This window comes from Camelus ferus, chromosome 2, assembly GCF_009834535.1.
Source record: "Camelus ferus isolate YT-003-E chromosome 2, BCGSAC_Cfer_1.0, whole genome shotgun sequence".
Lineage (NCBI taxonomy): Eukaryota > Metazoa > Chordata > Mammalia > Artiodactyla > Camelidae > Camelus > Camelus ferus.
Genome location: NC_045697.1, coordinates 52816716 through 52841736, shown reverse-complemented (window position 1 = coordinate 52841736; position 25021 = coordinate 52816716). Strand labels below are relative to the sequence as shown.

The 25021-nt window shown below is 38.4% G+C and overlaps 1 protein-coding gene across 2 annotated transcripts; it reads right to left on the bottom strand.

Annotated features, from left to right (window-relative positions):
* Positions 1–2014: 2014 nt before the first annotated feature.
* On the bottom strand, positions 2015–14587 carry GRSF1 (G-rich RNA sequence binding factor 1). 2 transcript variants are annotated; one of them, XM_032458458.1, is made up of 10 exons: positions 14150–14587; positions 11554–11710; positions 10348–10503; positions 9812–9955; positions 9031–9166; positions 7169–7353; positions 6123–6244; positions 4817–4952; positions 4369–4444; positions 2015–3395 (listed from the first exon to the last, which is right to left on the bottom strand). In XM_032458458.1, the coding sequence occupies exons 1-9, from the start codon at positions 14492–14494 to the stop codon at positions 4395–4397; spliced, it is 1431 nt and encodes a 476-aa protein (XP_032314349.1). In that variant the 5' UTR covers positions 14495–14587; the 3' UTR covers positions 2015–3395; positions 4369–4394. The 2 variants fall into 2 exon arrangements, with proteins under 2 accessions (XP_032314349.1, XP_006188744.1); XM_006188682.2 differs by lacking the exon at positions 14150–14587 and adding an exon at positions 13859–13995.
* Between the last annotated feature and the right edge of the window lie 10434 nt (positions 14588–25021).

Here is a 25021-nt window from a genome sequence, read left to right as displayed (position 1 = left end):
ATGGGAGGAAGACTGTCCACTGTATACCCCCTTCATATCTCTTGAATTTTATTTCTTTCAAAAAATAAAAACACAATTTTAAAAGTACCCCACTATTTATTTTCATATCATCAAAGCGTTAAGAACCAAATTAAACCTTCCTCTATCCTCTTCCTAAAATTCAGTAAGAAAACCACCCAATTGAAAAATTGACAAAATATCTGAACAAACGCCTACCAAAGACAGTATGATGTCAACACCTTACGTTATTATAGAACTGCAAACTAAAACGAGCTATCCCTACACACCTAGTAGAAGAGCTAAAATTGAAAACACTGACACCACCAAATGCTGGCAAGATGAGCTGCTGCAGGAACTCTCATTCATTGCTGGTGGAAATGCAAAACAGCACAGCCATCTTGGAAGGCAGTTTGGCAAGTTTCTTACAAAACTAAACATAGTCTTACCATATGATCCAGCAATCACACTCCTTGGTATTTACCCAAATGAGCTGAAATCTTATGTATACACAAAAACCTACACACGAATGTTTATAGCAGCTTTATTCCCTTCGTACAAACTTCAGAGATTTATTTTCCAATCTGCTGAAGTCAGGCAGGAAAATGTATTCCTACTACATCGAGCAATTTTTCTTCAAAGCCCCTGTAATTTAGGCACTTTACTGCTGAGATACACCATTCTACCCTATATTACAGGTCCTACCAATTGAATGTGAACCCTTTCACATAATTTGGGGGAAACTCAAACTAATTAAGTGTTTTAAATTATAAAATGAATAGGATGTAATGAAGAGAAAAATCTCCAAATGAGAATCTGCTAAGAGACTGTTTAAGGCAGAGGATGCCAACAGGGCATGTTAACTAATAACAAGCAGGGTTATTGCCTCAAAATGTCACCGAGATGGAAGTGGCTTTCTCCTGCTTCTTTCTCGTCATACTGCAGAATTAGTGAGAAGGATTTAGAGCCTCTGCTCCACAGCGGATTCGGTCTCCCTGCCCACCTGGCAGAAGCCTCATTCACCCAGGAGTAGAGGGACATATACAAAATGGTTCTGCTTCCTCCTCTGGTTTCAGTGAGTTCATCAGCTCACAGTCCTCAGCATTTTCTCCTTGGTATCTGCATGCTACTTATCAGAGTTCTCCCTTGCAATTCTTTTGAGCGAGCAAAAGCAAGATATGGACAACCTGGCCACATCAAATCCCACTATTTTTGACAACTTTACCACCTAGGAGATTATAAAGACACAAAGGACCCAAACAGAAGAGCAAAAGTCACTGTCATTTTTTTTTTCAGTAAAAAATGATGTTGCACAACCCAGTTTTGTCAAATTTCAAAAGAGAAGTATGTCTTTCGATTGGATAGACATAAAAGATTACTTCTATTCTATTATGTGCTTTTCTTCTCTTTCCAGTAACTACATTTGTCCTATCGGCAATTATCCATGTACCAGCCTAAATTATGAGCAATAACTTACTAACGGCAGTATAGGAAAGCATATGAATTCATGAGATGATTTCCCAAGAATGCCCACCTTCTGCACTGAGAAATCAGCCACTAGTGTGACAAGAAGATAACCCTTCCAGCTCACCCACCACGTAACATCTTAGTGCTGCTGCTCTCATTCTTTTCCCAGGGATATGCAAATGAAACTCATCAGCTTTAAAATAAAGTAATTGCAAATGAATGAATTCCTCACCAACCACAATCCCAACAGACCCTACAGATTTTTTCCGCAGCAAATCAGATACCTACTGCTAAAAGGAGAGAAAAAGATCACACTCTAATTGGTCATACAGCTACAGACACCAGTTCTCAGAGCTCACTCAGTATACTCAACTACACATGAAAATACATTTCTCTCCAGGTAGTAATACAGAAGCTGGCTGATTAAGTCACGTTCTTTCAGGACGATGGAAACAAACACAACAGAAAATTAATCATTTCTTCTTACAATATACCAGGACTTGATGTAAAAATATATTAGGTTGATTGACACACTCCAAAATAAATACTCTTAGGTAATCTTCAGCCTGAAACAAGCCTTCATTTATTGACTACTTACAGTACAGTGATTTCGTATCTTAGCTGGTAATCAAAGACGGTTATGTATTAAGTGAGAGAAGACATAATCTCTCTTCCAGATATCACCTCTCAGAAATCGGGGCTAATTCAATTTTAAGGACTAGATCTGCATCTCCTGGTAACCACGTGGCAGTCGTCACCCTGAGAACAGGAACAAGGCAGAGAAAGTATACAGGACTTTGATTCTCCTACAGGTGAACATAAAATTAGTTTATTAAGGACTACATTTTGAAGCCAGCTATTTTGATCCAATGTTTAAATAACAAGCTGTTTAATATTAAAGCAGAACGTACTGCCACAATGTGACAGAAATACAGCTTTATCCATAAACCCTTCACACAATTATACATTAAATGCTATTTTTATTTAAGCAAGGCACCCCTACTTGTTCTAAAATATGGGATGTGCTACCCCACTGAAAAAAGCAAATGAGGAGACTTAGATTCCATCCTATCTAGAGCTGGTTTAAATTCAAGTGAAGCCATCAATGTCCTTACCAGTCAGGACTGTCATGACATGTCACTTCACAGTTTTGACACTAACACACACTTCAAGGTTTACTGAAAACCAAAGAAAGACGGGGCTGGGGGCGGGGGTGTTCAGACAACTTTTGACACTACAATTCCCTCTTTAATTATACAGACACCAATGTTAAATGCCTGTAGCACAGGGTTTAGAAAGGCAAAACATTTCCAGAGACATCAAACTGACAAACTGTTGTCATTTACACTAACCAGTGGTATTTTTTGTTTTGATTCCTTTTTAAAAAGTCTTACCACTATCAAAGTAATTAAATACACCTAAAATTAAAACTACTCTGCCAAATGATAATGGTTCAAAGGTCTGAAACCTTTCCTTGCTTTGGTGAGTATTTGGTTAAAAGAAATCAGTACTTTATTCCATGAGAAGTTTTACATCAAAGCTCTTAATTCACAGGCAAAAAAAGAAAACCTCAAACAGATTATTTTTAAAATGGGAGATTTTAAAGGAAGAGTGCTGAATAAAAATACGTAGTCTTTACACTGGGTCACATATCCTCTGTGAAAACAAACTGTTTAATCATAGAAAATAACGGTCAGATTCTTTAATCAGATCCTGGACAGTTTAAACAAAAAACTAAATTCGTAGTTTATTTCATAATCCCCAACTGAATCTTTCCTTTTTCTTGCTAAACAGTCCATTATGGATTTTTTCTTATGAGCAATTCACCCCAAACCCCCAAATCATTCCTCTAGCAGTTACTGCTAAAAAAACTGGAACTTTATATCCCATGTCCAAGAAAGGTGTGCAAATGAAATGCTTCTTGCTTCATCCTGGAAAAAAAAAGTGGTGTACACTTACTCAAAATGAAAAATACTACACATGTTCCCGTATCATTTAAAATTGTAAATTCTTTTTTTTCTTTCTGATTTAGTGCAAGTTTTCCGACAAATCAACTAAGTTAAGGTGAAGAAAATTAGCTGGGCGTTAGCGCTTACAGCCTGGCATGAAGACAGTAGATTTTCAGAGTTGAGCACAGAATATATTTCATATAGATTTTAACTAATGAAAATATTTAACATCACAAGACTGTGGGACTTTATATCCAAAAACAGTCTATGACAACGATGGTAAAGAAATGTCCCATGTGTTTTTAAGGAATCATTACAGTAAAGTGCCTCAAAGGAATGTACCACTACATGTAGAAAAACGATTACAATACAATATATGAAAAGATTTTAGGGGGAAAAAAGACACCACATAGCACTGAGTAAGGGAAGGAACATCAAGACATACATAGTTGATTTACCACAGAGAAGTTAACTGTATGAAATCTAAGGATTTCCCAGGACTGCCATTTTGATAACACCATTTTAGGAAAAGACACAGCGGTACATTCAGTGTATAGATGCATGATACACCCCGGTTTCAAATGTATCACTTTTAACATCTTAAAAATATCTTAGAACTGAGTAAATGTATTTAAATTTTATAGGAAGACAAGTTAATGTGAGGCACACCTTCAGTGTACTGTGATATATAGCTACCAGAGGTACTATCTGGGCACAGCATGATGAACGTTGGGGGTGATACAAACAGATTCTAAAGGGGAAAATACTCAAAGCCACTATATGACCATAATATAGTCTGTTTCCCAGGGGAGTTTCACTCCTTATACTGAAGCTTCAATTATCATGATTAGTTTGATCTTTATTAAAAAGAAATGGTTTCAATCGTATTACGAGTGAGGAAATGACTAATTTATCAATTGAAAATAATTTCCACAATTGCACCTCTTAAATTTACCTTATTATCTGGAGTCTCTGGAATTCTTATTTTCCTTTTGGACACGAATTCAGGAACAATTCAATATACCTATGGTCTGAGAATGACAAAAAAAGATTCATTTTTTAAAGTTGTAAGGGCAGAAATAATGGTGTACTCATTTATTTTCCTCATAGTTCAGACAGTAACTCAAGCCCTTTGCCCCATCCTTTCCCTAGTAAAAAAAAAAAAAAAAAAAAAAATTCTATCTAATTCTGGATGGATATATGCATGATAATTAATGAATAAATGCTTCTCACTATAATATAGTGGGGTGTTTTTTTTTCTGTCTTTTTTATATTTATTTAGTAGCATTAATGGAATACAATTATCCCAAGGGAAAAATTCTAGGCAAACTACAAAGCAGAGAAAGGCATTTGTAAACAGATAGACATCAAACATGACAACAGAAACCAAGGGCAGCACTTACGAACGTGGGACCGATCCTTGAGCATAGCTGCGACAGCATCCTCATGGGTGTCGAAGTGCACGTCAGCTTCTCCAGTGGCCTTCCCACTGGAACTGTATTCCATGGTGATTCTAACAGGCTTCAGTGGAGCAAAAAACTGAACAACAAACCAAGGAAGCCAAGAGGAACATGATGTTACTGGGTCCGATTTCTACAAGTTTGCTGGCTCTGCATTTTTCTTTCAGACTTGGATTCATATATTTGATAAACTTATTTTCAGGAAATCTCTTTAAGCAACAATGTAGTTACACATCTACCACCTCCTTTTCTGATCTTCTTGGAACTCAAAGTTACATTTCAAATATCTGTTCACAGAGAACTTAAACTGTAAGTACAATACCATATATACAATTCTCAAACTTTTTTTTATACCAAGAAGGACCCTTTTTATTATTCCTCCCACACACATCCTTCCCTATTTCTAAAAACTATCCATCAAATACACTTCATTTCTTAATAATTCATTTTTATCATTTTTTTCAATCAGACATCCACCTGATAATCAGTTTTTTACCAGCACTATCTAAAGAGAGCTACCACGCTGAGTAGTTATCACTCCAAACCAAAGCAACAGAATGTAATTCTTTAACAAGACCATGCAACTTTCATTTGGGTAAAGATATGATTCCTATTACGCTTTTTGAAATCATGAAGAAAACTGTGAGACCCCACTACTAACTGAATCAGGGCTCTGAGTATGGATCTACCTTAAGTAAATGTTCTCAAGTTTATGAAGTCAATAGGGGCTTTCACTGTTCTATCTTTTCATTTCATACAGTATCTATCATGAAATAAAAATATTTTAAAAATTCCTTTTCTCAAAGATTAGGGAAGCCAGATGCAAGGAGGCTGTACGGTCTAATGAAAGCTCTAGGCATTTAGGAGTCCTGGATTTGTGTCTAGTATCTAACAGCTCTGTGAGAAATGCCCTGAGTCTCCTTTTCCTAAACTCAAAAATGAATGGGTTGAACTAACTTAGAGAAAAACCAAACTTTTTTACTTTGAATACTAAACCTACACCATATTATTCTGCATCTATAAAATCCTCTTATCTATTATACATTTGATCCTAAAATGTAATAAAACCCATACTTCTTGGCTCAAGAAAGTAAGACAAGCCTCCACAACTATGGAGACGCCACCTTACTACCCAAAGCTACCACAGGGATGCTGTATTCTTCTTCTCCACCTTCCCTGATTTAATAGAAGTTCCACCTTAGAACTTCTGTTCAAAGCTACTGAGACTGGGTATCTTACTACCACATACATTTATGATGTCCTGGGCATTGGCGTGGAAAGGCAATCCTCTCATGTGGACAAAATGTAGTGAAGATGCAGCTCCAAAATCAACAGCCTCTGGAAGCTTTTCTGACGTCTCCTTGGGCAACTCTGAGAAGCAGAACAAGAAGCACCGTCCAGAACATTTCAGCTTCGAGAGTCACTAACGGGTTATAACTAGGCATGACCTGTACGTCCAAGTCCTTCATTCCTCTTGAAACAGTAAGGAAGAGGGCTTTAATTTTAAAAGCCAAAACAACCTAAAATTTCTGCCACTTAACAAATATCACCTGAACACTCGTAAGGCTTCAGTATTTCAAACCACTACCAGATTCCAAAAGACTGTATCTTTCTCTCACAACAGAGAGGAGAAATGATTATGAATGGAAAAACATAAAGGCAAAAGAAAAACCTTCTGGGTTATCGTCACCAAAAAAAAAATTTTAAAAAATAAGTTGTAACAGACTAATCCTAGGGCACACACTTAAAAAGGATTTATCAACTTCAAAGATTCCAAATGTTGCTTTGGGATTAGGAATCAAAGGAATAATTAAATACAGAGGCAAACAAAACTCCTTAGTCAACATTCCTGCTCTCTATACACATTTTTTTCCCATCTTAAGTGTTGACATTTTACTTCTTTTTGTTATATATGTGCCACCCAGCCTTTGACATAGAATCTACGAAGATGATTATATTGGGGAAAAAAAAAAAAAGGCAAAAGCCTACGGCATAATAAAGCCCTTCTACATACACAGTTGGCCCTCCATATCTGTAAATGTGGAACCCATGGACAGGGAGGGCTACCTATGTGATTTGAGCATTCATGGATTTTGGTATCCATGGTGGGTCCTGGAACCAACTCCCTGGGGATACTGAGAGGCAACTGTATTCAGAGTACATTCTACACTCAAAGACATATTAAATATTTAACTCAATTCCCTTGTCCTATCATCTCATAATTTCATACAACACTGTCATAAAAAATTAACTATCAAAACATGCAAAGCAGATCAATAAGAGGAATGTCCTTACCTACTTCCTTCTCACTTTCAAAACCTGTCATGGGTCGGGTATCCTCATTCACTTCATGCTCTTCAAAGACCATTTCTGGCTCAGTTATATACTTAGCAGTAGGAGAAGATGCCATTTTCTTTCCCTTATGAGATCCAACATGTGTTCGAACTTCATTTCTTCTGCTTGGAAATATCTCTATATATCTATGTCAAAGCAAAAGCAAACAGGCACAATGGTACAAAGTGACTTTACACTGAACTCTTTAGAACATGCATATACAATATTTCTAACACCTAACATACCCAGGTATCCAAAGAAAACTGGTGGGGCAAAAAGAATGGATATAGATGTTAGGCCATGAAGAAGTACTCTCAACGGAACAGGTCACTGGTTTAATCACCTCCACCCCCAAGATAACAGTTTTCTTCACATACATTTTACCTCTGCTTTTCTACCCTGTTTTGCTTCATGAGGACGAATACGCAGAGGTTACTTGCGTGTATGAAAAGAATTAATTTGTAAGAAAGGTTTTTTTCCTAATAGTTAATTAATCTCTTGAAGCCTTACAATTCAATTCTGTGAAAATTAATCATAACTGTTTAAGATATTAAAAGTCACAGTGTATGAGGAGCCAGTTCAGGACTTCACTAAGAGGCTAATGAGAATTCATGATGTAAATGTCAATTCTGACTTACTGTTTGACTATGGAACTATTGATTAAATCCAGGCTTCTGGAACCAGTTTTCTTTTTCGCAACACTGCTTTTCCAAATTTAGTTATTAAGCTTGAACTGTAAAAATCATTTTTATTTACAGATCTATAAACATTAGAGGGTATCATTTCTTAATTTATTGAAGACATCTGTACACTGCCTTAGTGTTCCCATATAAAAACATAATATTGATGTGTTCCAAGTTATAAGAAAATATGAAGAGTACTGAAAGAAAATTAAAGGGAGGGTACTTTACATATACTTTCTTCATTTAAAAAAATTTCATAAAAAATAACTAAGTAACTAAAAATTTTAATAAAGACCTCTGAACTAATTCCTTTAAGTAGATCCTGAAATGGCTTTTTTTAAACTTCAAAGGAGCCAGGTAAAAAGGCCAGAAAGCAGCAAAACAATGTATTAAAATTTGACACTTCTAAGTACTCCTCGAAAATGAAAGTTAAAACACAAATGAACCGACCCATCACTACATGCATCCTAATGTGATGAGATATGCAGTATACAGTATTGCCCAGAGAGTATCCATATCAAAATGTTAACCTGAGTCAATTCAAGACTTTAGCTTTAACTTCCAGTTTTCAGGAAATAACAGATACAAAGGAACAAGTTAAACGACACCATGAGGAAGCAACAGGATAAATACAGAATGTGAGACACTATACAGGACAACTGGCCCAATTTCTTCAAAAGTCAATTGCATTTAAAAAGTAGGAGGTAATAAAAAAAAAATAAAGGAAAAAGGGATTTGCTCTAATTTAAGAGACTAGAGGCATAACAATCAAACTCAATGTGTGGACCATGTCTAGATTCTGGTGCCAAAAAAAAAGCAAATGGAAAAGATATTTTGGTATAAATGGGAAAGTGTGATTATGGACTGGTATTGGATAATAAATCATTGCTAATTTTGTTAAATGTCATAACATTGGGATCGTGTTAAAAAAGGGTTTTTAAAGATATATACTGAAAAACCGGTGCAGCAAATACAACAAATGTTAATAATTTGTTAATCTAAGTGATAGGCATTTGACAGCTTATCATACTACTGTCTTCTTTTTCTGTGTTTAGATAATTTTACTGTTTTATTACAATGCATTCATCAAAATGACCCAATGTATGATTCTTCCACATCATTAGTATCTGCTTCACTTACCGGTTACCAATTTCTTCCCTGTGTTTCAACAGGGCTTGGTTAGCCATCTCTGGTTCTTCAAATTGCACATAGGCTTCTCCTGTTTTTCTTCTCCCTCTGTAATCCATGACAAAAGTAATGTCTACTATATTCAGTCCTAAGACATCCAAAAATTATTACAAATTAGTTCTGCTAACAAGGGCATCTTTATTCTTAGAATTAAAACATTCTTTCACATACTAAGAATTTTTTTTAATTTTTCTAGTAAAATTGTAGGACTATTTTGCCAGCCCCAAAGCTGAATACATACCTAAGGGGAAGAAAATTATTATGCAGCCAAAAGCTAATAACATCTACATATTCAAAAATGTTTAGGGTCCAAGCTGTCCATCTAAAACACAATTCTTTGTTTTGCCATTAATTATATAGTAGGGGAAAGATTCAGACTATCACTACTGGTGCATATTTTACAGCTAAGAATTAGATAATAATGCTTTTAAATCATATAAATTGCTATTGCCTTAGACAAATATAACCACTCTTATGAGAGGACATTTTCCTCAATACTAAAATGAACCCACATGAAATCATTTTTGAATCTGACATCTCCCAAAGATCAGTGTGAAAGGTCAAAACACTTACAAAATCTACAAACATTAAAAATCCAACCGAAGAGTTCCCCCCCTAAAGCACCTAATATAACTGTATGCAGTTACCTAGGAAAAGGTTCACCTAAAAAAAAGAAGGAAACGAAGTGAGGGAAAAGATATGAGGCCCCAAACAAGATATAACTGGGAAACACCTGCGAAGAAGTCTACGATGTCTTTCTCATTGCAACTATAAGGAAGTCCTCTCAAACGAACTACGCCATCGTTTACCACAGGTGAAGATTTGACCTGCAGGCTCTTCATTAAGGCATCCACATCTTCATTGTTTATCTCATATACTAAGAAAAGGAGCACAAAAGGTATGCAAAACTTACACAATAAAGAAAGAAGCCATTAAAAAAATAATCACAGTGGGTGGGTTATCCAAAAACTAGTATTTATTTTTAATCTTTATGTACTTCTCTGGAGAAGACAATAAATGACATTTATCAAGTATTACTTACTATGTGCCAGGTGTAACATCGCAACTTCTGAGGTAAATTTGGTCAACATCCTCCTCATTTTATAGGTAAGAATCTGAAATTATCTCTGGGCTTCATTTTCACACCCTGGGAACGGCTGTATTCATAATATCTAACTACTTCACTCTTGTTAAGGATCAACTGAAAGTGCCTTGGGAAGCACAGTCTACCGTAACAATCGCGAGGAGCTAGAACATGACTTCACGTACCTTCCACGTATCGCTGCCCCATGTACATGCGGTGTTTTTCTAAGGCTTTTTGCACATCCTGCTCTGACTCCATTTCAATTAAGGCATCACCCCTTCGTTTCCCATCTCTATTTAAGAGGAAATGTATTCCATTCTCACCATTGCGAATTCTGCAGTCTGAAAGTATGTGAGTGAAATGAATTAAAATTAGAAATCAATAGCTCAATTACACAAGTCACTAGAATTGCAATCTTCCAACAATAAAACAAAGCAGGCTCCAAAATGCCTGTCACCTTCCTCACACAAACTCCCATCAGTGAAGCGAGCAGAATGCTAATGAGGTGGTAGTTTCTAAAACGTTCCACGTGGAAGACATAAACAACCTTAGCACAAAATCTTAGGATCTCCTGACCATTAAATGACAAATTAGAATAAGCTTGATGCAAAATGTAACATTTCCTTCCAAATACTTCTATAATCAGTTTTAAATCACTTAAGGTATTAAAAATATGGTTAGGTTTATGCATGTCATCTTCTCTTACAATCATAACCACAAGATCTCTAATATATATCCTATAAGAATAATTTTACAACATAATTAGATTTTTTTCCTTTCCTATCATTATCAGGGAAACACATCCCCATACTGCACACCTCTTAAACTGGGAGCAAGATTTAAGTGGCTTTTAAAACACTTGATCCACACAATGCACATTAAGGTACTTAACATAATGCTATATCATTTCACATTTAAGGCAGCATCTTCAAAAAGCCTTTTAAGAGGGAAATTAAAAATCACAGTCAGATACAGAATCTTAAAATCCACAGATACATAAGCCTTCCAAACATGTTATTGAGGGAACACTATCACTTGCTACTAAGTGATCTGCATATTAAATTTTTGTGTATTACATAAAAAGCTACTCAACCAATACTCTTATTTCTACCAATAGGTTTTCACTTTTTGATATGTACATATTAAAACTTCAGAGAAAACTGATTTTAAACCATGTAGCTTTAACATTAATTTTTTTGTTGTATTCAAGGTCTTTTAAACCTGGTATATATGACAAATGGTACACGTGGTGTCACTTGGCATGCATATGGAACCAGCCAGAGTGAGAATCCCCATCAGATAAGATGTCTACACCAAAGCCCAGCTTGGATTTTATGGGACTGCTTTTACTCAGATGAAATCAACATATTTAAAACATACATAAAACATACCTGAGAAAAAGCTAAGCACATCTTCCACAGTGCACGACCACGGTAACCCTTGAGCTCGAATGAGAAAGACATCATCTACCTCCTCTCCTAACTTGGATGGAGGCAACTTATACTCAGGGAGAGGTGGAAGGTCGTCCAAGTAGGTAGTTTTAGACTCCTTCCAAGAGAAATGAAGAAATGTAAAAATACTTTCATAACAACCTACTTAGAAAACGTTTATTTCCACAAACTAACACTCAGATGTTACTCTTTGGGGACAGTTACTATTTCAGAGGCAGGAAGTAAAATTCACAAATCTCACTTATCCTGCTTTGGCTTAAATTGTACATCCTAAAGCAACAAGTCGGTATATCCTAATGATTTGGCAAGACATAAATTTTATTCCAGGTTTGTTTTTAAATTCATCAGTCCCAAATTACACCTAATAATAGTGTTTTAGTTAAGGCAGGACAGGAAGGGTCTCCTGGATTTGACAAATATGTGAGTATACGCCACAATTAGACCCTCATCTCAGAAAGCTTACCATCTAGACTAAGACAAGCATACAAAATAAGGTGCTCTAAGTGCTATAATTAAGACACAAGATATTATAGAAATTCAAAACAGAGCACTAACAGAATTAAGATATGAGATGAGCCTTAAAGGAAGGCTAGAATTCTGACAGTGATGTATGAAGGATAGGGCACTGCAGCTTGAGAAGTGAGGGGAAGAAGCAGAATGAACCAAAGCTCATTTGCAAAACAGCAATAATTCCATTTGGCTAAACTGTAGGGTACAATTAGGAGTCAAAGAAGATGAGCTGGCAAAAGGAACTGGTGGGTACCATACGGCAGAGGGACTTGAGTGTTAAGCTCAATGTGTGTCCTTAACCTGGTAGGCCAAGGGGAGTTGACAAAAGACATCTTAGGAGTGTTGACAAGACAGAAGGATGCTTGGAAAGATTAACCTGCCAATTGTTATGTCAGACCAACTGAATGAGGGAAAGATCCTAAAAGGCAACGGCAGTAGTGTGAGGTAACTGGAGCCTGAGACATACCTACAGAACTCCTTTTTACAAGACTGGAATGTAATAAGATTCGGTCAAGCACCACAACCATAACCAGGAAAGACAACCCAGGTTTTAAGACTTGCTAAGGAAACAGATTCCTTTGTACCATTCCACCATTTACACAAAGACTTATGTCTAATTTTAAGGAGTCAATGATAAATATAAATCTCTAGCAGAGGCCTAATGCATATTTAATAAGAATGCAACAAGTACTACAATTATCAAAATGGGAAGACAACTCAGGCTTTAAGTCAAGTGATTTAAATCCTGTTGGGCTAAACAGAGAGATACTTCACTCCCTTGTATGTTCCCATCACTGATAAGACTTACACATAATTTTATGAAATCAATAATAAATTTAAGCACAGTATATGACACTAGCAGAAACTCAACAGATATCATACTTGTCAAATTCAAAGAATAATCAAGTAAAGGGAGTAGCCAGCTCACAAAGGCTTAATAGAGATAGTTTGTGTTTTTTCAATAAAAGTAACATTCCCTATATTCCCAGAATTCCATAAGCATCACAAGCTTTTACAGAAATGGGCAGCAGAAAGTGTTGGGCCGGGATTCAAATCAATTAGCTCAGCCACTAGCAGGCAGCAGCCATGCTGATTAGCTTCCCAGTTTCCCTGAATTCAAGGAGAAGCATAAATTGAATTAAGATAAATATGACCCACGGCATCAGGAACAAGGCAATCAGAAAGTGTGCTGACATTTCCCAGATGCCACGTAACAAGCAAAGAAAGCTTCCTATGAGGCACAAAATACCTGCAACCTGAGTACTTAAAGTACACATTACTTTAAAAAAATATTGTAGACTCACTCCTGGGTCCCCAACCCATGGCCTCAGCCCCAGCCGCCGCCTCTCGTCGGCCCCCCTCCCCCAATATCACAGTCCCCAGGCTGTCCCTCCCATTGGCGGCGACCCATGGTCCTAAAGGACCTTCTGTCAGACGAAGTGGAGGTGCAGAGGTGACCTTCAGTAACTGGGGCAACCCGCCTTTCCCCAGGGACACGAGAGAGAGGAGAGCGTTGGGGACCAGCCTCCTTCCCCACGAACCCAGCCCACGCAGTGTGTGCGTGAACCTTCCCATCTGCGGGCCGCGAGGTGCGCCGAGGGCCGCCCAGGCCTAGTGCTCCCGCTGCACGGAAAGTCCCAACCCTCCGCAGGGTCTGGCCTCCCAACTTCACAACCAGCGGGCGGAGAGCGACAAGGATGCGGGGTGGGGGCGTCCACAGCCTCACAAAACCTACCATAGGCCGGCGGGAAACAAGGCCTCACCATTCACCCCCAGTCACACTTACACTGCCCAACCGACCAGAGACTCGAGAGGAGAACAAAACAAGGAGAAAACCCGAGGCCTGGGAAAGCGTCCCTTGTTCTGGGGCCCAATAGGAGGACTGGGCGGGCGGGGGTGGGAGGCGGGTGCGGCGCGTGCCGCGGATCCCCGGGCGCGCACGGGAGGCGCACGCGGAGGGGCGCGGGGGCGCGTGCGCGCGGCCGGGGAAGGGTCCCGCGCGCCACCCCTCTCCGCACCCACGTACCTGGCTGTATCCCCGCGCCGGGCCCGCAGCCGCCGCCAGCGACTGCGGCAGAAGAGGGGCACGCAGGGCCGAGTAAGAGGCGGCAGCCGCGGCGGCGGCGGAGGGGGCAGGCCCCGCCAGCCTCCCGGCGGGCGCAGGCCCGGTCTGGAGGCCTCGCGTGTGAGAGGCGGCGGCCGCGGCGGCTCCGAGCAGCAGCAGCAGGCGGCGACGGCCCGAGACGCCAGAGGGGAAGGACCCAGCGGCCGAGTAGAAGGGCAGGCAGGCGGCGCCGGTGCGCCGGCAGCTGCTGCAGTTGCAGCCACAGCCACGGAGCAGCGCCCCGAGCACCCAGCGCGTCCCGGCCATGGACTCCGGAGGGGGCGCGGGGCCTGAAGGCGGCTGCGGCTGCAGCGCGAGCGGAGGGGAAGTGGAATCCAGGACCGGGGAGGGGTTGCCGGGCACATGCGCCGCCGGCACCGGGGGCAGCAGCGAGTCGGGAGGAGGCGGAGGAGCTCGCTGCCCCGCCCGGTCTCCGCCCTCGGGGCGGGGCTGCCCGCGGCCGGGAGGGGCCCGGAGCCGGTACCACCGACTGGCTGTTCTTTCACCTGGTGGAAACGGAGGCCCGAAGAGAACAAGGTTTTTCTGCTTTGGGGAGAGCTGAGCCCTGGAATGCCGTTCTGCCGACGCGCCGCACTTCCCCCTCAATCTTGTGGTGTGAGGGGCGAAAAAAAAAAAAGGGCCGTTTCTGGAAAAAATTGTGATACTCTGATTATAAAAAAAGGTTGGGATAATAATACCGGCGGAGGTTTAAAAATGCTCCCCCCCAGCTGGAGTTATGTGCGGAAGGCCAAATTTTTTTTGTTTTAAAATGAAATATTTAGATACTTAATTATATGTTAGTAACGTATACAGGTATTCTCCCGGTGTTGAAAAGTTCACTCTAGGTCACTTCGTTTTCAAGAAGGACCCGTATTAGTAACTGTTTCCACTGTGGAAAGAAATGTGATTTTCACTTTTATGGGGAAAAGTGAACATTGGAAATAGCATTCAGCGCTTGTTTTGCAGCTGCCGTGACAGAGGCTGCGGTGGCACCACCAAGTTCCCTCCTGGGAGAATATACATTCAGCATCTCCCTGCCATAGCTTTGAACTGTATCCTTGAGCATCTGTGTTTTACCTCCCTAACAAGACGTGTTGTAGGGTAATTGCTTCCTCACTTTATGCCATTTTGGCTTCCAGGAGGTTTCATAGGAACGCTCTGATTTCGGATAGTGGGTGAAACCTGTGTAACAAAGATTAAAGCCTCCCCTGAGGATTTAGTGTATTCACAAGAGGACAGGCAGAGGTTTGCTGAAGGACTGGTTGTGCAGTTTTTCTCCTCCTATGGCCAGGACCTGTCTCAATTTAGTAGGCAAAAGGGAGTTCGGAGAGTGAAAAATAGAAAGAGCCAAAAATTTAAAGCTTTTTATTGTGGAAAAACTCGAAGAAAAATATAATGAACTAGAATTTCAAAAATTATCAACATTTTTCATTCTTGTTTCATCTGTCTTGACCACCACCCCCCATTTTTTTTCTTTACTGGAATATTTTAAAGCAAACCCCCCAAATCATGTCAGTCACCTTTTCAGTATTCATCTTAAACTGATAATGACTTTTTTTAAAATGAAATTTAGATTAGTTACGTTAAAAAAGAAACTGAACTGAGTAAAATGTAAAGATCTTATTGGCTTTATTCAACGATTATGCATTGGGCAGCGTCCCACCTAGCAGGTAAAAAGGAGCTCCCAGAAACTGTACAAAAAGAAAGACTTGTGTAGGCAGAAGAAGGTAGAAAAAGGAAGTTATACTAGCAAAAGTAGACTGGGTGTGGTAAGGTCACTTTGTTTTAGGGTATTGTAGGGGATCTATCAGGCAGATTACATCACTAGTGCTGACCAAGCAATTCCTGATTGGCTAGTTTAATATTCGATTTCTGGGAAAGCCCAAAAGTGTAATTAGGTTTGGAAACATTGGGCTTAGCATAAGTGACTCCATTTTGGAATTGTTTCTAACAGTTGGTTTAAAGCATTCAATATTATTGCATTTAAAGTTTGAGTTATTTATTCTGGCCTACTTTTAGGGAAAGGGAAGTTCAGTATTTCCTAGATAACCCTTTCTTCCCCCCAAAAAGTGAAGAACAGGAAAAAATCTGATTGGCTTGACTCTATGGACCTGGAGTATCAAAGAGAAGGGGTTTTCTTCTGCAAGAACTAGGAATCTTAGAGATTGTTTTTTCTTAAATCTCCCATTCAAGAAGGAAAACGGGTTAGCCCTTCCTATCAGATTATCACTACAAATCACAGTTTATGGATATGTTAGGAATTCTGCCCATATTTACTCTTGCCTTCATTTTCTTAATAGCCAAAGCCATCATCTATATTGTCTACATCGGAATGGATTAGAAACCTAAATACATAGAGTGAAATCTTACAGAGTGTAATTAGGAGTAACACCAAATTATCAAAATGGGAAGCTTTAATTTTTATTTAGAGGAAGTTGGGAGAATATAACAGAGACAAGAAACTAACTTTGAACAATTATTTATTTACTATTCATTTTTTACTACATAATATTCATTACTATTCATTTTTGTGTTCCAGGCACTGTGCTATGCTCTTTGCTTTCAGGGGTATAATAATAGGCTTACAGACTAAATATCAAAATGATGTTTAGATTTATATATGTCCAGATTATCTGAAGAGAGAATAGCAAATTTTGTAAATTGAAACTAATGACTTATGGAACACCAGGTTTTAAAAGTTGTGTTAATAAATGTTATTTTAAACCCAAATAACTATAACTAGCCCTCTTTAGTGCTAAATTTTATTATGGACATAAAAGGCTCTCTTGAACAAACAATTTACATTAACAGACTTTTTGAGTAAGGGTGGTGACAATGGAGATGAGAAAAGGGAAGCCTCGAGAGGTTTTTTTTTTTTTTAAGGAAGTAGAATCAACAGGATTTGAGGCAGGTTAGAAAGGGAGGATAGTGTTTTCTGTTATTTTACTGTTATTTAGAGTTGGGAGGGACAGATGGCAATGATTTTTCACCTATGGGAAAGTTTAGAATTCAATATAGATATATTGGAAGCAAATCAACCCCATTTTGGGTTAAGCCAGAGAAGTCTGTCCTAGAAATATTCATTCAGGAGTTGTCAGTATAAATGAAGCTGTTGGTTTGAATGGAATAGCTAGGACCAAGCATAGAATGGAGGCGAGAAGGCCTCAGAGTAAGGCATGAGGTGAATGAATGCCCTGTGGAGGAAAGTGAATTTGCAGAGAGAGAAAGGGTCAACAAGAAAGTTAAGAGTAAGGAGAGCTGACGGAGTATTTCTGGAAAGAGGTAGGGAATATTCAACAGTGTCAAGTCCTTGCTAAGATAAGTACTTACTCATCAAGTGATATGAGAACAGGAAAAGATGTCTTGGATTTAGTGACCTTATCCACAATTGTTTGGGGGTAGTGACACCAGAGGCCACAATATAGCAAAGGTGAAGAAATGGAGATGATGGACGTGCAAAGTAAGTTTGATTTTGTAGGTGAAAAAAGGATAAGGCAGTAAAGATGCATAGATCAAAAGCAGGGTTTTTTTGCTTTGTTTGGATTAAACTGGGTGAGAGTAAAGCATGTTGAAATGATGGTGGGAAAGGATTCAGGTGATAAAGGATTTAAGTAACCAGAAGAAAATAGGTATAATGGCGTGTGGGTTCCTAGAAGGCAAAAGAAGAGAGGTGCCAAAGCTCAGATGCAGAGATTAGCTTTATACAGGAGAGAGCGCCTCCACCTCTTCTATGGTAAACTAATCATAAAGCATATTGTTCTCCTGGTATGGTCACTTACCACTTCTACATTACTAAATACAGAGTAGCACTGCAGGATGTCATCCTGCTTCTCTGACAAAAATTTCTGAGGTAGAACTCATCTAAATTATGGAAAGAAACACTCTGGATTTGGGAGAGAATAAGGAGAAGGAAGGAGAAAAACAACCACCTCCATCGCTAGGAAAGAATGTTCAAAGAAGCCTTCTTAGCTCCAAAGAGCACATGATTAGGAGCTGGGAGAGGAGCTGGCAGGGGACGATTGCTCTGGTTACTAATAAATAAATGAAGGAACTCATTTTATTGTCTGTGCCCCTCAATTCTTAGAGGTGAACATACTTTTCCTCTGATATGCAATGAGGTTGGGTTAATCTCAAAGGATCCCACCCCACAGCGGTCTTTGCATTTGAAAGAAACAAAAAATCATGAACCATGGATGTCAATAAGCCTAGGGTGGCAAAAGGAAAAGGAATTGAAGTCAAGCACCATAAAGAAATGGTGCCCATTTGTGTAACCTGTGATTAAGGTGCTATTCATCATCCAAGATTAAAGGAAAAAGTTTATTACGTTGAACAGATACAAGGAAACTTCAGGAATTTGAGCTACCAGTTACTTCCAAGGAAAGGTGCATTTTATCACCACTATCGCTGCTTCATTCTTTTATCTGACAAGAAGAACTCATCCACTGGATCCACAAGCTCAAAGATTTTTTTTTTGCTGCAGTGATGTGTTTCTTAGGTTAGCTTTGTCACTCGGTCTATACTCACTATCAACAAGTCCATGCTAACCGATTTTTACCTCCCATAGATTGCATGTGGTAAACCTTTCTGTGATAGAATAAAAATAATAATCATAATATTTATGCTTGACACATGACAGACCAATAAACCTCTAAATACTGCAGCTTCTTCATGAATTAAAATTAGCTTGTTAAAATTAAAATAGGTATCTGGGAAAGAGCAGCTAGTTTATTGTTTAAATGAAATACATTGTCAAGAGATAGTAGTTTAAATAAAAATAAAATGATTATTTTATATTAGTAGTCCATTTTTTCCCCATGGTAAATATTTTTAAATGAACAAGACTGGAAATGTGAACTATATTCCTGAGGGAATTATCAGACTACAATGTCAACACTATTATTACAAGGAACTGATTTACTCCAGATAGATGAGGCAGTCACAAAACTGAATTCTCTACGGATGCTGAGTCGGTACTACTGTGTAAAGCTTACACTGAGGATATTTGGACATTGGAATGATGGGCTGTGGCATCCTCTGGCCATATTTACAAAGATCAGGTGGTAGTGTTTTTGATTAGTCCTAGCTACTGAAAAGTAGTCACATCAGCTGGCTTTTCCTAGGCAGGCAAAAGATAGGGTGCAACAGAGCCAAGGCCCTGAGCATCAACTGACACACAAAATACAAAATAACCAAGCCTTTGTTACTAGGCCTCATTCTGAATAATCTCTGCACATGCGTGTGCCTCATTCTGAATAATCTCTGCGCACACAAGCGCACAAACACACACACACACACACACAGGTTTGCTTCTACCCACTGTCTTCTAGTCTTCCAGTTCTCCTCAGATATGTTACCAGTTTCTTGTGTATCCTTTCCATGATGGTCTGTGCAGTGTTTCATCACTTTTAAATTTGGTGATTCTGCTGTACTTGGGATTTTGACAAGTTCTCACCTGCTATGAAAGGATGTTCTGAAGACACTGTGTTTCTAAACTGAGAGGAAAAGGAAGCACAATAGACAAATGAGATTCTGTGTCAAAAGAAACAAAGGACACGGGGTGGGGGGGAGGCATGAAAGAAAGGTAAATATGCTATGATATTTGGAATAATTTTTCCCTCTTTAACAATAGCTTAATTAGGAAAAGCATAAGACTTCAGAGTCAGACTCTGATAAAATCCTGGTTACATCACTGCCGCACTTTGGTCATTACTTAATCTCTGAGCTTTGTTTACCTAAGTTAAAAAATAGAGACAATATATTGAGTTACCTGGCACACAGGAAGAAACTAGTAAGTGGTGACAATTATTATTTTCTTAGACATTGTCTAAAGGAAATGGTTATTGTTGTATTTTAATTCTGTTTCTTTCCTCTGATTCCACCTCAGTATTTATTTATTTTTTAATTGAAATATAATTGGCATATAGCTACCTCAAAATTTATTTGTTATTAATGTAGCCAAGGACTTAAGGCAGTCTCCTCCCCAGGAAAATATATTTTTCTTCAAAATAAATTATATAGAATTAGAAAACACCAAGCTGAAGGCTAAGCTCTCAGGGACTGATCAAGTATATCCTAGGGTCTAGGGCAGATACATACCCTACTGGTCTGAAGGACAGCAGAGGAATGAGATTCACCACTGTAAAAAGAGCTTGGAAGTACCTGTTTCATATATACTATATTTAGTCTGTTTTCCCCACTACATTTAAAACAAGGGTCTGTATCATAAAATCCTTATATCTACCTACCTATTCACCTATCTGTATAATACATATATATGAATGTGTATCTATATATGTAACATATGGATGCATAATGCAGATCTACACAATTTTTTGCTAATAATCAGTATTCAATAAATATTTATTGAATTAAAATCAGAAGACTTTTTATATGTATATATATGTGTATGTGTTTGGGTTAAGGGATACAATGCTGGGTTTATAAGTAACATTTCTATATGGACTAGAAGTGACAAAAATGAAAAAGCCAAATTGAACATTGTATAGGATATTTTTCCAGTAAATATATAAACCTATATTTTCTAATAATCTTCATATGTATTTTTAATTTGGCTGTATTTGTAGGCTCCATTTATAACAAACACTTACTGGAGGCTGCTATAAGTACACATATGGTTCCTATTCCATTCTTACAACTTCATGGACATCTTTGTGAGCTTCTAGGTCTACTCTCCATTTAGAATTTGTATGCTAGACAGTTTTTCAATAGGGTCCCCCACAATTTGTTTGTTTTTCCTCTACAATTTCTGTTGGTAACAGTTATCTTGAAGGCTGACCATGTATCTGACCTCATGCTTTAGGAAGATCATGGAGTTAGGCGTGATCTATTCTGAGGGTCATTAATTTCAGAAATATTTACTAATGCACTTTTTGGTACTAGACACTGAGAAATATATAATGAAAGTAGCCCCTACTTACAAGTCTCTCACAGTCTAGTAAGGAAGATGGATAAGAAAATTATCAATTGCAACACATTGCATTTGCTGCAATAATGAGATATATTAGGATAACACTGGACTTCAAAAGGACATTTTCACACTCTTATAGATCAAAGACCATTTCAAGAGAGTTGACACCAAAGTTGGAACTTGAAGGAACCAATAAAGATCAGCAAAATGAAGGGAATGCTGTCCTAGTCAGAGGGAGCAGTTTTTACACAACCTCCGAAGCATAAGAAGATCTAGAGAATTGAAGGAATTGCAAATGGTTTGTGGCAAGAATGCCAACATAGTGGGAATGCTGAAAAGATGAATAGAAGTCAGATCATTAAAAAGCCTTATACATGCACCATAAGGAACTTGAACTTTCTCTGGAAGATAATGCGGTTCCCACTGAAGCAGGAAAGTGACATAAGCAGATTTGCATTTAGAGATGTGGCTCTGGCAATAGTTTGGAAAACAAATTGCAGGAGGACAAGAGATCAGAAGTTACTTGGGGGCAAACACAGTAATTCACAGGAGAAATAAGGAGTGCCAAGGCCATGAGAGCCACTCCAAGAGCCGTTTAGACTGTCTATGGCAATCTTACTATCCTGAAAGCATCCTCTGTAAGCCTTATGGCAGCCCTGGGCAGAAGTTGCCAGGGAACGGTCAAACTGAAGGACCTAACAGACATATATCAAAAGTAAAAGCTTTAACCCTAGTTGTCACAAACTGGGGAAATATCAAACCAAAAGAGTAGCTTTTACTATGTCAGAGGGTCATAAAGTCTTTGGATAGAAAAAAATGTTAAAGTTATTGAGAGATTCTGAGCCAATGTTTGAATCCCTTTACAACATCCCTGCCAAGTGGGGATCAGCCCATGTCAAATAACTCCAATGAGAACAGTTCACTATTCCCTAAGAAAGGTCACAGACATTTTCTCTCATTTTAGAAAGAAAAAACAGGAAACTTTTTAGGGACTTGCTAGCCAAGATTCCAGGTGATATCCAGATTTTCCATTGACTTCACTTGCACTCTCTCTTCCTGAATTTCATGTCTGTATAGTGATGCATAATTTATATGCAGGGCTGATTTTATCAGAAGGTAATAAAAGGAAGCTATTCCCTAAGTAATGTCATTCTGGGGGCCAGGAAGCAAAGCTTCTTCTCCCTCCATCACCTCCAACCCAAGCTATCATAGAGTCCCAATCCCACCATTAGCATTTCTGAAGAAATGGCATGTTAACTAAGTCACACTAGGATGTTAATGACATATCAGATAGATTTCATCCTGACATTGGGAACCCTGAGAAGTATAGAACCAGTAGCAAAGGAAAGAGCACTAAAAGTGGAGAAGAGAAAAAAAATACTAGGGCAAGATAAGCCAGAGGTTCCCAGTGGTCCACAGATAGAGGTGCTTGGTTGATGCATAACACAGACATGGAATATATTCAAAATACTGTTTTTAGGACTCCTCATATTTTCTTGTCACCATAGATCTGGAGTGGGTTTCTGGGCATTTCTGATATGCAGCTAAATTTAGGAACTATTAGCTGTGAAGCCATATAAAAATACCCAAACAACATGAACCTCACCTCATAAACACACAAAATCAATGTTTCTATTCTGCTGAGGGCCATTTTGGTTTGTTCATACAAAGCTCTTGTTCTAAAGTTTATAAGATAAAGGTTATGAGGAGAGTCATTGGTACATTTGGTGCCTGATGAAATGTGCCACTGACTTTTTAAAAAAAGTTTCTAAAGTCTACTTCAACAACAGTAGGCTTTCAATGAGCAGAACCATGGTGGCGAATACAGAATGATACAAAACAGTCTTTAAAACTTCTTTTAGCTATTGCAACATTTATGTCTCTTTGGATGAGAATTTTATGAATTTGTAGCAGACATTAAGTCACTGGGCTCACAATACCTTTTGAAGTAAGTGGCAAGTTTTAGCGCTGATGTTTCTTATGAAAATGGACAAAGGAGGTCAAAATGCATTGTTATGATAGCACAGTGATTAAAAAATGCATTGTTATGATAGCGCAGTGATTAAAAAAGTCACAATTATCGCTGAAGCATTCAGATCTAAGGTATAAAAACAATAATTAGCATTTGTTCATCACTTTACGGTTTATAAAATTCATTTGCATATTTGATTCTTCTAAGAATTCTATAACATAAGGAGGATAGGCATTGGGATGTCAATTTTATAGATGAAGATGTCTCAAGACTCAAAGTGTGAGGGATTTTCCCAAGGTTTAGACAAGTGTTGTAAGTTTTTTTTTTTTAATCCTGTTATGAGGTAGAATGTAATAGATTGTTTCCTGTTTTCTAAAAAATTCTAGTAAAAATATCTTATAATAATTTACAATTTATACAAAGACTTATTTAATTACTTCTGGACATGTAGTAAACAATAAAATAACTACTTTTATTGAGTACCTACTCTGAGCTAAGCATTGTGTCAGGTGTGTAAATTACCTCTAATTCTCATAACAGTGCTGTAAGATGTTAAGATGTTATCTCGTTTTGCAAAAGAGGAAATTGAGACTTAAAAAGGTTATGTGAGGTGCCCAATGATTAACAACTAATGAGTTGCAAAGTCAGCAAACTCCCATCCCTCTGATTGCAAACTTCTTTTCGTTATACCTTTCTTAAATGATTATAAAGATGTTTACTTACAGTCATCAGTTTTTAGTCCCTTTAGAATTACTCATTTATACACATGCAGTGTTAGCTCATTCATTTGTACAACCATACATACCGCAGACAATTTTTTTTTCCCAGATAGAGTATTTCTAGAACCTGGACATTAGCTTGGTACTAGATATAAAAAGGAGAAAGAATATGTCTATACAGAACTTGTAGGCCAGCCTAGGAACTGTACCAGTGAACAAATAACTAGAATATGAAGTGTGAATACTGCTTGGGAATGTCTACAAAGCACTTTATCAACTAATAGGAAGCCGTCACTGCCTTAGCTGTGATATTTTAATATTTAAACTATTAAATCAAACCTTCAGTGGAAAATATTTAGTTGGCTTATTTAATATTGTGTAATGTACTTAAAAATAATTTTAAAAAGTAGACTTAAAAAAATTATTTTCCTTCTGAAGTGGAAATTCCAGAATAGACTCAAATAGTAGGTAAACACTCCGAAGCAAACAGAGGTTTGTATAAGCACTGATGTGGCTAGAGCAATTTTCTCAGTTTAATACTTGTAACTACTACAGATCTCACTTTTACTCCTGGTCACGTGGTTGTAGCTGATATAACTACTATTAATTCCATAGTCCCTTTGCCCTCAGCAAGCGTCTCACATAGCCATCGTCCTTGCCTGGTAAGATGACCCAACCCTTCATTTGTGAAGAGTCTGGGTCATTAGCAGTTCTACCTGAACTGGGTTGTTGTAGCTTCTTTCTTGAGTTAAATCGTAGGACATGGGAGTAGCAAGAGCACTTTGGGAGATTTCCCACAATCCAAACATACTCTTCCTTACCCCACTGTGCAATAGTAACCCAACTTCCCCTTGATAGTCAGAATCAATCACCACAGTAAGCACACTGAATCTGCTTTGCCTGTTGATTCATCAGTGTGAGGAGCTCAAAGTGGCTGGGAGGCAGTCTCAGCTTCCAGCTTAATGGAACCAATATTTGGTCCTCTAGTGAAAGCATTCCTCCCTTTAGAAGTAAGATGACTATACTAACAGAACCTAAAGTTGCAGGGATAGGAAGCAAAAAGTTTGCTAGTGGATCACTAGGGATCATGATGAAAAAAGCCACTCCTATTCTCACCCCCTTAATTCCCAGACCTATGAATCCCAGCTACAGGAGAAAGAACACCATCTATACCA